We start from the raw sequence: 13,871 nt of genomic DNA on the forward strand, positions 1-13,871 counted from the left end.
GTCTGTTTGCCAGTCTGTGCTCGTCTATGCTGTCCTGAGACAGTAGCCTCTTGAAAGGTAAACTGAGTCTATGTTTCTATGGTGAAACTGATAGGATTAGCTTAACGTATTAAAAGAGCTTAATCAAAATGTAAGTTAACAGAGTTTCATCTACATCCAGCTAATTCATTGAAGTTAATGTGATTGGAAGACATATATTGTCTTCATTATCCCCGTGGGAAAAATTTTTCCAGTTTTCCCTTGTAGTCTTATCATAGAAAATGGTATTTTTTTATTTACAGAACATGTGTCATCTGGCAGTGGAGAAGCATGCTGCAATTCCAGCATGTCTGAAAGGAAAGATTGCAAGGCACCATGTTAGGCACAATTCTGTTCCATTGCATTGTTACTCATTTCCACAATTGCCCTGGAAGTCCAAGAGTAACTCAATCTTGTTGAGAGCTACAGGGACATATTTTATCCAAGCTCCACGCTAAATAGAGCAGACACAGAAATTAACAGTTGGTGTGCTCAAAGCCAAAACTAATTTATAGACTTTGGAAATTATTTCCTGCCTGCTGGATTTATAAGCAAAAGCCAGTGGTGCTGGGGGAGCAGCCAAGGATAGTCTTGATCCAGATTAGAAAGTATTTGGCATATAAGAAAATGAAGTTACATAGTATTGTGTGGGCCCCAGGCAGCCCCAGATTATGAAATTCTACTCTTCAGGATTGAAGGTTTGGTGACAGCAAAGCTTGGATTACAAGGTGACATTCAGACTGTGCATGGGGCAGCTGCAGTGCCAAGACCAGAATTCAGCAATAAGAGATTCTTAGAAGATGCTTTCCACCATAGACTACTGGAAACATGATCCATTCAGCTGTTTGCAGAAGAGTCCCATTGTCTTTGCTCAGCTCCAAATCAGTCTAGATAGGCCAGACCCTTGGGCCTGTGAGATGATGCTATTAGAATGGAGGTTCTTGCTCTAGCACTTTATGGGATGGTCCTTCTTAAAAAAGGAAAGACGTTTTTATCCACAGCAGTGTACTTGAGTAGATGTGTGCTCTGAAACACTGTGTGATGCCAGAAAGAGTGAGGGAGACCCACAGCTTCTCCAGCACACACAGCATGTAGAGGGAGCATGGACTCCAGACCTCTCAGGGGTTTTCTGCTTGTAACTGAGTAATTTCCTCTGTGCTCTCCCCACTCTGGAAGGGATTTCTGGACCTGTTTGTCTTGGCTGCTGCTGGGGTTTCCATTAGTGAAAGCTCAATTTCCTAAATACCAAGGTCACCTAGAAGAAAAACCCAGCAACACCAACAGCAGCAGCTCCCATTTCAGAACAGGTGTGGGGAGGGAACTCCCTGTTGCCCTGAAGATTTCATTGAGCAATAATTTCCACATCAAGTGTATTTCCTATCCTACCCTTTTGCTCCCAGGACTGGCTAAGCCTGTTTTTAACCCAGGGTTTCAAGATGTTCTGGTTTCTTCATCCTGTCCTGATTGTTTGCTTGATTTCATCATCTGCCTGGTTCAGGTTATGTGTTTAAAGGAAGCACGCGAGCTAGCTGCTCCATGCAGAGGAAGCAAATGCTCCCATGTGAAAATATCTTCATCGTATGAGAAAGAAATTCAGATTTTTTCATCAATTAAATTAATCCCTGAAGCTTGAGGAATATATTTATATGTGATTGCTGCCTGCTATAAGTCACGAGCACTGCAGTGATGCTGTGGAATCAGTACTCTGTTTTAGAGCACAGACCTTGAAGCTACATATTGGATAGGGGGGCATCACCAATGTGTCACAGTCAGCCTGAAGGATCTCTGAGGACAAAGATGACCTATCTGCAGATAAGGTGAATGCTGCTGTGACCAGGTCAGTGTGCAGGTACCTTGGGAGTTATGTTTACAGATTTCTGCAGTTGAAGAGACAGGCTATTTGCTCCTAACAATAAATTAAACAGTATCAATTGAAAGTGAATTCCATGCAATCTCTTTACTTGGTTCAGATGTTACATAACCACAGCAATATGAAGAACAGCAGCTCCTATTTTAAAACAGATGTGGAGAAGGAAAGCCTCCAAAGGTGTTTCTGTACAGATAATTTCCATGTCAAGAACATTTCCTAACCCAGCTTTATGCTCCTATAGTTGGCCTGAGCCAGTTTTGTCAAAATAATGATTAGCTTATTTAGTCTGCTCACTGTAGTCTCTTATCTTGGTCTTCTAGATTGTTCTCCTGTGCTCGCTGTAGAAAGGAAAATGTGTGTTTTGGCTTGCCTTGAGTTTATAGTTTGGTTTCCCAAGGAAACAAGTATAATGCAGTTGTATTTGTGTGTGTGGATGTGCGTGTTTCAAAAGATTTTAGAGCCCACTGGCTGATTTCAACCACATTTTACAGCAGGGTAGTAATCTTGAAGACGTTTTATTTATACAGGTTACATAAACATAAATTAGCAGGTAAAAGAAACAAAGCTTGCTCTGTCCCTGTATAGTTAAAAGGTTAAGTGAGAGTCCAATCTGATCCTTATCAGACTCTCACTGTTAATCACCTGCTTAGGAATTTATTCTGCCTGTAATGAGTGGGACACGTTATCATGTTAGGAGAGCTCCACTATAGGTAGAAATGACTTCAGAGCACGCTTTTTCTTATCTGTAGCATGCAGGGTGCTGTGCTGGTTCCTCAAGCCGTACAGAATTCAATAACATCTTTCCCAGATGAGCTACTCAAAAAGCTGATAATCTTAGGGAGAGCTGAGCACCATTCCAGACCGTGCAGTCCCTGCAGGCAGACTGTCAAGTAGTGCTGATGTACAGTAAAGCAGCCAAAGCAGAAGACACCTGCTGCTTGGTGGCAACACAACTATAGCCACCGGACAAAATAGGGGGTCTGTCTGTGGGCTTGTGCTAGGTGGATGGGCTTGTTAGCAGGTTTGCCTGGAGTTTGTGGGATTTCAAGTATTTTTCACTGTCTCTGTTTCCTGTCCTTTACACGGTATCTCTTATGTGTGAAAGGGCCTCTTCTGTTGGAGGGTGGAGTAGAAAGTTGCAGGATGGGCAGGGTGGTTTTTGATCTTCCCTTGATCATTAACCCAGTAGTTCAAGCCTTGCTTAGAAAATAGATGTTGAGGAGGGAGCTGTGGTGAGTAAGCAAGGCAGTAACTTTTTCTTCCCTCAAGAAAGAACGGACTGGCAAAGAAGCAAATATCTGTTGAAATGTAGGGAGTTTGATTCCTTCCTGGTCATGGAGAAAGGAGCTGTGAAGAACTCTGCTGCTTGGCCTCTTTCAGAGTGGAAGCCTAACTAGATGCTGTTGAAGGGCTGTCACTTTCACCATATGGAAACCGTACCAGTACCAGCATATATACCCTGTCTGCTCTACACTTTGTGCTGCCAGTTTGTCTTCCAGATTGGTAGCAGGAATCTTTTGATACCTACTTCACAGTATTGTGCAGAATGAGCACTTAGGGTGGATGCTTTGCCCCAATACATTATTGAGTGGCTCTGAGGACTGGGAGCCAAGGGTATTCCATGCTTTGGCTAGCGACTTGTTAGTGCTACTTTCACATGTTATTTCTGCATTTAAAAAGTCCTCATTTCTCCCTGCAGAGAAGCAAAAAACAACATGCTCTTCTCATTCAGCTGACAGCCTGACTTGGTTGTACAAAGAAGGCAATCAGCTGATTCCTTTAAAAGCTTTATTCTCGTATCAGATTATCAACTATTGCTGTTGTGTGATGAAGTCTCATTGCAATCAGGACAGTAATGCCCAATTGTGTTGCTTTTATTAGAGCAGTCTGTCCTGAATCACAGCACAGCAAGCTTATAGTCTCACCCTGCAGTTCACAGGCATTCTGGTATGTTCTCAGATTCAGGAGAGAGTGATTCACAGAGCTGGACTACTTGGGACAAGAGCGAGTTTGCATGAGATTACTCTGAAAGTAACCTTTTGGCTACATAATAAGTAACAAGAGCATCCTGCCATTGGGAACGTGATACTTATCATTTCTCCCTTGTTTAAGCTATTAGACCATGTAGTTGTTTAGTTCCAGAGTGTCCTCACTTATTTGTTTAGTTGTGTTTCTGTAACTTGACTTCACGCACAAAGGCTACATTGTGCAACACAAAAACAACTCTTTGGAGACAATGGGCTGGGACAGTGCCGTGTTAGATGTCAAAGCTGGTTATTACATTGTCTCTTTATTCTTCAAAATGTTTACTGTTCTGTGGTTTTACTTTGCAGGTGGTAACTTTTGATGCAGGAGGAGTGAGTGGTCATGCTAACCACATTTCTCTCTACGCTGCTTTAAGGTACAGTGTTCTGCGTGCTTTGTTGGATGCCTCCCTGTAGTGTTGCAGAGGTGAACATGGTGTTTGTGTGTAAGCAGTTAATTACCAACTAGAGCCAAGAGTAGTATTAACTTTGTTTATACCTGTGTGCTGGGCCATGGGACATGATGCTATTTAGAGGAGCTCCTACAGTGTTGTAAATGACCCACAGCACCCTTTATTATTCCACCTGCTGGTGCTTTGCTAGTCTTCCTTTCACTGAGGCCTCTTTTTCTCTTCCCATTCTTGATCTCAGAGCAGTGACACATTCTTGCTCCTAGTGCAGTGTAGTGAATGCACTTGCACTGAAGTGTGCTTCAGATGGTTGCATTTCTGGTTTGAGGTGAGTATGTGAATAGATGCATGAGCTGGTGATAGTTGAATTTTGGAGAGGCCTGCACCATTGTTCAAGAGGATGTTGCTACTCCATCTGATTATCTGAATTTACTACTCTGGGCAAAGGATACTGCTCCTTCACTAAAGCTGTTCCTATTTACTAATCTTCCTAAGTCAGTTCATTGCTTTATCACTTTATTCTTTAAATTTTGAAAGCCTTTATCTCTGTGTTGTGATGTAGGAAGGATGCTAGACAAAAATCGCCCAATTTTTTCCTGGCAAGGCAGCTAATCATATTTTAACTGCTCATTCAGATTTCATTGTCCTAGAGTGATTTTCCCTTAGAGCCATCCCTGTCTTCTCCAGGCATGAGAAAAACTCTTTGCAAGTTTATCTTGTATTTTTAGCGCCCATTTGTTTTCTGAATCATCTGTGCAATTCAAGTAACTCTGGATCTCCAACATCTAGTCATTTTGCTTTCTTACTTGCTTGAAGAAAGCTACAGAGCCACATATCCCATACTGGGACCCACTAAGCTCCTCTGGGAAGATGCTGAGAATCTTTGATCCTATCTCATGGCTGGAACTCAGTGTTAGAGGAGATCGTGGCTTTTCCCAAGATCTTTTAAAATATCTTAACAGGAAGAAGGGAAGTGAAGTTAAAGTAAACAGTGCATTTGTTTGGACTAAGTGGTGAGATGCTTTCCAGCACAATGTTGCTTGAGGGGTGAGCAAAGGACAGAGGTTGATGGCTGATGCTTACATGTTTGCACAGAGGTAGCAGAGAGCTTTCAGCTACCTGGACCCTCAGTGTTTGCTCAGACAGTTTGCCATAGGGCTTGCAAATAGAAATAGAAGACAGGCTGTTGGATATCCCCCTATGTCCTGAAGAGATATAGGGAAAACAAGGTAGCAGCTGTATCAACTATTATCCCAATTGTGCTTTTGTGTTACTTTGTACCTGTCCAGAAATCACTTTCCCACCTTTGCATTGTAGGTTTCCTATGTATGCACAGGGGATTGTTAACCTTTTTCTTGTCCCAGAGTATCTTCCTGAGAAGTGTTCTTTATCTGGAGGCCTCTTGAGCCCGGATCTTTGCATTAGTCCTTAGCCTAAGCAGAATATTGCCCTGAGCTGATGAGGTGGTCTCACTTGTATCAGAATATATAAGCATATCTCATTAATTAAGGACCAGTTTGTCTCATCTCTTTTCTGGTCCTGAATCAGCAAAAATAAACATGGCAACTCAGTCATCTGTGTGTGGCAGGAGTGATGCTGTGGTCACTGAAAGGTTAATTTTATTTTTAGTGTCTTGCTTGCTCTCATTATTTTTCAGTTTGTGTCATGGAGGAAGTAGAGCGTGACTGTACCACTCCTGATTCTCAGTGCCCTGCTGAGTTCTTATATACTGGCTAGTTCAGGCAGCACCAGGAGCATTTGTGGGGCTTCTCACAATACCCCCTGCTAGCAGGGCTTTGCAGAGCAGAGGTTGCTGCCCCCAGGGCCCGAGTGCTACATGACAGCAAAAAGGCAAATGAACTCTCTTCTCTAGGTATCATGTGGAATGCGTTTATTTATTAGCCATCTTTAAATGAGGTCTGCAGGACTCTGCCTCCGCTATGACAGCAAGTGGAAAGGGTGAAGAAGAAGGCTGATGCAGCAACACTCAGCTCTTTTGGAAGCTCCCTGACTGTGGGAGACTGACTTTATGCCCACTAAAAGGTTGTTTGCTGCAAGAGCAGAGGTACAACAGGCCATGTGATCCATTCCACAGCTCCTTGCTTCAGGAGATACAAATTATTAAGCAGCTGCAAGGAGCACAACAGTTCAGGAAATGATCATAGCTCAGCATTATTTGCTAAGAATGTAAATAACCTTTCTAGGGTCTGGGATAGAAGTTATGTTCAGAAGAGCAGAACCTATTCAGAAGCAATGTTCCTTCCACTTGCACCAAATATCCTTGTGACACCCTGCAAGGAGTCTAGATGCTGCTGTATACCTAGCCTTCAGATCTGTGAAATGCCAAGGTTTGAGAGTGGGTTTCTTCTTTTGCAAGGGAAAAATACTAAGAAAAACAAAACACCCAAAAATAGGATGGGGGAGAAACACAAATTGCTATTTGATTTTTGTCTCCCCTGGGAGTATTTCAGTTCTGCCTTCCAGATTGAGGGGAAAAAAAAAAAATCAAAAAACATCAAAAGAAACAAAAAAAAACCCCACAAACCAACACTATAGCAAAGAAGAGGGAATTGAATGCAATTCTCTGTAGCTCTGTTTCTTTCCCTGTGGCCTGGATTTGGCAACATAATTCTCCTTTATCCTCAAAGTAGGAGCTTTCCCTGTGGCCAAGACTGGACCCTGTACACACATTCACAGGGATGAACAGGTCTCAAGTGACATCAGGGCCACTTAATTCCCTTTCTTAGTACTTGGTCAGTCACTAAAGCACTACAGTAATAACCATGGTAAATAATACGTGACAGGAATATCTGAGAACCTCTCTTTCCTGCACTTTGAAATGACAGTGTTTGCACTGAGATCACATGTAATATCAAGGAGTTCTAGTTTTGCATGACTCATCTTGCATTTTGATTTTTATACAAGCCTTCTTGACTAGCAAATGGAGGGCTGTTGATTTTGTTATTTGCTTGCTTAAGGTGGGGAGAAATGGCTGCTGTGAGGGGGAGGAAGGACTGTAGCACTTGTTTTCTTCAGTGAGCAATCAAATCCATTTCATCCCAACTAGAACAGAAAAGAATAGTCCTTGTCTGCTTAGGGCAGAGCAAACTGAGTGGAAAATAGGAGCTACTATATTTAACCATGCATTATGTTGTTATAGCAACTGCATCCATAAAACTTATATCAACGATGCCATATAAAAAAGCTACATCAAAGAATCATTAGCTGAGCCTATTCTCATCAGTTCAATTTAGAAAAACACCTCTCAGTCTTTCAGGATGTTTCTTAACATCCATCAGCTCAGTGGTAGGTTGTAAATGAGACTGTGATATCGCTGCAAAAATGATATTTGGGAGCTTAATGCTTTATCTCTCTTGAGTTGATTGTGACACAGCTTGAGTGCCACCAATGCCTTTTTGCACTTAGGTGTCACAGCTTGACTTCTGAGTGCCCCATTTATGAATGCCATGGCACGTAGCACTGTGAGGGTGGATTGCACCAGGGTTTCCTGAAAGAGGAGGTCTGATTAAATGCCAGTTTCAAATAAGTGTATCAAAACAGTGATCAGCATTGTCCAGCCATATTCGGTAGGTACTGATTTCAAAAGCTGCCAACTGGATTACATCTCTACAGAGCACAGTTGTGCTTGTATTGATTTTCTAAGTTCAGGTCTTTAAGAACATGTTGAGCAAGAAGCTAGCTGTTTCTATGATAATTAGCTTGATGGTAGTGTATGGGTTCCCAACTACCATTTTTATTGCAGGTCTTTTTGCAGTGCAGGTCTTTTTGCAGGGCTAGAATGGGATTCTGATCCCTCACTCCTTTTAAGCAGCTGTAGCCCACGTATTTCAAATGAGTGACATCTCATTTATGTTTTTAAAGCAGACTACAATCTTGTTATTTCCCTTGCTTTCTCCCAGTAAATCCTTCTTCCAAACCAACTATTGTTTGCTCCACCTTGGAAAAGGATTTTTTTTGTCATTGATGTGTATGGTTGGGATTCTTTAGGCCCTAACAGAGTTGTAGGGTTCCTGCAAAATAAAGAGGATTGGCGAAATAACAGGGTGCAATATCTTATGTTTCAATCTGTCTTTTAACAATCCAGCTCACTTCTGGTATTTTGTTTTAACGAACTCAAATGTCCTAAGTGATGGGAGAATTTGTGAATGGTAGCTGTGATTGGACCCAGACTCTGTCCTTAAAGTCAGGAAAGAAATGTCCTGTATTTTATCCTCTAAGTTTCTGTCCTTTCCCCTCAGATGACTGCCCATGCCTGGTATACATCAGTTTGGTATCTAGCTGGGTATTTCCTCCTAGATTTCATCTCATTCCTTAACATGACTAAGCTCATTCATCCCAGTGCCCTTCCACGTTCCTGGTGAGAGCCATTAAGGTAAGGTTGCACACAGGGCACTGTATTGTTGGTAGTCAGCAGGGATTCCCTTCCACCAAGAAGTTTTTTTTTTTTTTTTTTTTTTCCTGAAGAAACAGCCTCAAGGAATGTTCTTCCCAGTGTCACTAGACTGCTAGCAGCATGACTGGAGCAGTGACACTGCACATTCTTCTCCCAGTGCAGGGACCTAAGCACAGAGCCAAAGAGAAGCTCTGTCAACTGGAAAATCTCTGAATCGCTGCTTTTTTTTCTGAATGATGGAATCATCTTTTACCACTGTGATACACGTGAGTACAGAGTGTCTGAATAGTGTTTAAAAAGCTGCATGTTGTTACGTGGTGTAGTTCAGGGTGCATGGAAAGGCAGCCAGAAAGTCCAGTTAGGGAGGGAGGAGGCGTTCCAGGTAGTAAACATTCAACATCTGGCAAGTATATCCCTCTAATGTCTTGGTGATTCCTAGGAGACTAACTGTTCTTCCTCTTTCACATCTGTTTCATCAGATTAATTGGACAGATTAGAGGTAGGATCCTAAATGGAGCCCCAACGTATCTTTAAGACATCCATTCTTTTGCTGTGCTCTTGAAAACTGCATTTCCCTGGGGCTCTACAGCATCCAGCGTAGCACAGTGAAGGGTTTTACCTTTGGCACCAGGATCTAATTGGAGAGTGAAGTCACTGATTTCTGTGAACAATTTCTCACTGAAGAGAATGTTACCAAAGCTGTGGTCCACCCACCTGAACATCAGTCCCACTTCCAACCCAGGGGAGTTCTGTGTTCCCTGGGGCAGAGGCCCCAGCTCCATCTCAACTTATTCCTTCTTGCCTTAACAGGCTGGTATCGGGGTCTGTACTTTAGAGCTAGCCCACTTGCTTTGCTAACAGCTTTCATTGAAGTAGGCTGAATAAAGGATTTGGGAGCTGTCTCCATTCAGCAGTTTGCAGAATGGGGTTTGTTGGCCACTTCAGTTTTTCTGTTGAGCAATAGCTACAGACAGGAGTAGCTTTCAAAGCTGCTGGTCCTTGAGGGATGGTCCTTGCAGTGCAGAAATGGTGGATGCCATCACAAGTCTCATAGTATTTTGGAGCTCTTCTTTGCAGAGGGCTGCACTTTGTTTCAAATGTGGATCTGAAACCTACAACAGGTCTAACAGGGGGTGCAGTGAGAAGTACATTGAAATCAGCTGGCCTTTGGGATTTGGTGGGTGGATGGGAATGAGCTCTATATTTAAAAGAAAAGAATTTTTATAAAAAGGTCTCTTTGGAAGGAAAACACAAAAACACTGCTAAAAAAAGAGCCTGTTTGTGTTTGACTTGTCAAGATTTTATGCCAAACTCTTTCATTTCACCCAAACCACAGCAAGTCCAATCTATAAAACAGCATTCCCAAAATGGCAACAACAGACAGCTGCAACCTCTCCCCTACTTGGAAGTGTCCCATGGAGAAGCTTCAGCAGGGTGGAGATGGGAGCAAGAAGATTAATTTGGGGGAGGATTGGCTAGTTTTGTGAACATGTTGCTTCTCTCTCTCTCTTTCTGCAACCACGCAGTTCACTGCCAGCTCTAGCCTGAGAAATACAAATGAGCAAAGCTGCAATTCCTCTGCACCTGGGTGGAGTCCATTCTGAGAGCTCTGCACAGAGCTGAACTATTTGGCTCAGGACAAAAAGGATAAGGAAACGATCCGAGTTTCTCTGTGCCTGTTCTTCCAGATCAGTATCAAGTCTCTCTGGCTGCAGTGTTGAAGACCTTTCCTTAACCAAAATATGGAGTTTGTGTATCTCTGAGCCTTTACACAAACACAAGCCCCTTAATTTTCTGCTGGATCAAACTTTCCTTCCCTGCAGAAGGTGCCCCCTGCTCCTGCTGGAACATTTCCATATGAACTGGATCTCTCTTTGTTTCTGTTTCTAGTGGCCAGAAATGATGATTATTAGTTCACTCTTGGAGCAGCTCTTCACAACCTTTAACTTGCTGTCAGCTAGTGCTTTGACAATCTCTCAATACAGCAGCAGCACACCCAGAACAGGCACTAGGACTTGGAATAGGTAGCCAAATTTCCCACCCCTCACTGCTTTCTCTCTTCAAGTTTATTTTAAAATAAGTTCCCACCCTGCTAGCTTTACCGAGTGCTGAATCACCACTTTGGGTGGCCAGATTCTAGCTGGAGGGGAAGAAACTTCTGGCAGAAGAGCAGAGCACGCATTAATGGAGATATTTAAACCTTTCCCTTGCCTCTGAAAAATTGCTGGTAGTGTTTATGGAGCAACATTGACAATCTTGGTCTGTACAGTAGGACTTGAGTAGCGGGGTGTAAGAGGGCTAAGCCAATATTACAGGACCACTGTTTAGTAGAAAATGGTGTTGCTTGTTGATCTTTGGCTCCGGAGGAGACCATTGGCAAGAGAATCTATTTAAGGCATATGTCTTCTGATTGCTGTTTGAGTTCTGCCATGACCTGCATTTCTGGCTTGGCTTTTGCTTTGAATTGCTTTGGCTATTCATATTTCAGTGCTTCCTATTTTGTCTACTCCCGTGTAGCTAATCCTTTTCCTTGAACTTAACCAACAGCCAGAGATAATCCTAGTTTGAAAGTGACTGGAGAAACATAACAGTTTACATATAATGTATGTTTTATCCTGGCTGATTTACACATGAACTGTCATGTTGTCCTTTGTTAAATACACCACTATAAGACGATAACAATCTTTTTAAATATTACACAGGGTTAAATAACTTTTTTTTTTTATTTCCTTTCTCTTTTTGGCAAATGTTCCATTGTTTGGGTATCTTTTTCTAATGGAAGAGCAAGCCTGGGTGTGGGACAGCTCTGAGTGCCATCTGCTGGAGACCTGCTTCCTCCCATCCCTTTGATGGGCCAAATCTGGAGGCATTCAAATGGTGATGCGAGCATAGGTGTTCTGTCACCATGAACAATGGGCCAGAGCAGAAAAAAGTTGTCCCCTCATTCTATTCCAAAGGACTTGTTTTTGTCACAGAAATTTCCCAGGTAAAAGTCATGAACAGATCGAAGTCTTATTGAGCAACAAGTTGGAGAAAATTCTTGGCCCCAGTGCCAGCACTGGTTAGAAAGAATGAAGTTGGTCCCCAAGCAGGAGCTGTCAGAGCTGTCAGCTATGTTCCTGGTCAGCAGACAGACACCTGTAAGAGCAAATGCCATCAAAGGTAGATAACCTTTGGCAGCTTCCTACAGTTTCCCTTAGTGCAACAGAATTTTGAGAATGAATTGGATTTATGGAACTTATTTGTGCTGTGTCCCCAGCAGCCAGCATAGAAAAGAAATGGCAGATTAACGTGGGGATTGAGGCTTACTAGTGCCTGACATACACCTCCAGCGTCTGCTCCTTAATTTCTTTTAAGATCAACTGCTGTAAATGTGTATTAAGAGAAAGGGGTTAATACAGAGTCCATGTCTATAACATCAATATTTGATTAACTTCGTTATTGTTTACCTACATGTATCTCTTCATTCACAGGTACCTGCATTCAGAGAGGAAGTTACCTGAAGGTATGTCACACAAAACAGCCATGACTCTGCACACATTAGGCAATCTTTCACATGCGTGTTCTGTCCAGGGCTTCATCTGCCAAACTCGCCTCTATTTGAAATGCAAATGAAACCCACAACTGAACCCTTTCTTGTTCTTTTATTTCCCTGCAGCCTCTCACCAGCTAAGTCTCCTCTGCAGTCACTTTCCTGTCTGGTTTGGGGAGCTTATGCCTTTCCTGTCATTTGGGGTTGTCCTGAATCAGTGGTGTGACTTGGTGTCTGCTCTGTGATTCTTGTGGTCTTGCTTGAATATAAGGGCAAAATCAGTTTTATTCCCTGATAGTAGCACGTTGCAGACCAAGATCTAGTGGAGAGAGCTGGGGCCAAGATGGCAAAATGCCCTATAACTGAGCTCTCACTCTAGTCTCTTCAATTCTGCCATCTAAGAAAAATAGCATTAATGCCAACTCCTTTCCTAGGAATTCTGAGATAACAGCAAAGAGCTGCCTATGTGCTGTATGCAGTACAGAGAAAGAACAAGGAACTGCAGGGGTAGATGTTGCTGCTAGACATCAGGTATTTTCTAGACCAAACCAGCTCCATGCTCAGTTCATGCTGGTTTAGACATGGACATTAGATATAATGTGGTCCTGAATAGACTGGATGGGCTGTGCCTCAAATTGGTTCAGGTTTGAAACAGACCCACATATAGATAGCATTTCCATTTCTCCAGCAGCATCATGAAACTCCTGAAGCTATATAAAAGCCTTGCTGCTCTGATTACATCACATCTGACATGACCTACAAATGCCAAAGGAACGGGGAGCTCCCATGCTGCTGCTTACGCTAAGCCTTTCCAAATATAGTTCCAGTCTCATTGAAATTCCTGGTATTTATAATTTGATCTGGCAGGCGTGCAGGGCTGTGCATCAGAGGGGCTTAATGAAACAAGAGTGATGCTGGGATTGAGGCTGTGTGGATAGAGCTGACAAGCATGTTCAGGCCATGGAAATGTCCTGCTCTGCTGTTGGTAAGAGGGAAATATTTGCGGGTGAACCCATGTAAGCTCATGTGATCAGAGAATCCAGAGAAAATCTCTCTGCAAATGCAAAAGCCAGCTAAGCCTTGCATTGCCTCACTGATATGCAAATGAGCACCCTAAATATCCTGCTTTGCTTTCTAATGCCCTTAGCCAGCATAAAGACAGTAGGCTTTTTATAATCTGTAATCAAGTTGTCCAGGCCAGGCGCAAGCACGTAGGCTTGTTTCTAGAAGCCAAGACAGCCCCAATTGCTGGCCCTGTCCAGCTTTAACCATCACTCTTTCAAAAGAATTGGTGTGCTGATGTCTGTCAGGAGCAGTGCAAGCCCTTAGCATGCGTAGATCTGCTAATAATCTCATTCTAGGCATACTTGCTGCATAAGCAATTTGAAAGTAGAAAGCCAAGCCAAACAGGCTTTATGCGCTTCTATTCTAGGTCTAATCCACTAGCTATATTGATCTTGCCCTTTCTGCCAACCTAGAGAGGTTGTATTACACTGTTAATCCTGTCCTGCCCAGGTCACAGGCACAACAGGCTCTGAAAAGCTTCACCTGCTGGTGTCATAGGAGTAGACTCATCAATGGCAGCACTTCTCTTACCCTGCTT

At 42.8% G+C, this 13,871-nt stretch overlaps 1 protein-coding gene across 6 annotated transcripts in view; it reads left to right on the forward strand.

The window, feature by feature from the left end:
• The window catches only part of PIGL (phosphatidylinositol glycan anchor biosynthesis class L), a 56,172-nt gene that overhangs the window by 39,328 nt on the left and 2,973 nt on the right, over positions 1–13,871 (forward strand). For 4 of the 6 annotated variants that reach the window (XM_085240648.1, XM_085240649.1, XM_085240647.1 and 1 more), the window contains 2 exons: positions 4,222–4,289; positions 12,210–12,241. In XM_085240648.1, coding sequence (XP_085096774.1) covers positions 4,222–4,289; positions 12,210–12,241 — 100 coding nt within the window. Of the gene's footprint in view, positions 1–4,221; positions 4,290–12,209; positions 12,242–13,871 lie in introns of those variants that run through there. The other 2 variants (XR_014887520.1, XM_085240646.1) reach the window with 2 other exon arrangements.

Source organism: Meleagris gallopavo, chromosome 21, assembly GCF_905368555.1.
Source record: "Meleagris gallopavo chromosome 21, MGAL_WU_HG_1.1, whole genome shotgun sequence".
NCBI classification, from domain to species: Eukaryota; Metazoa; Chordata; class Aves; order Galliformes; family Phasianidae; genus Meleagris; species Meleagris gallopavo.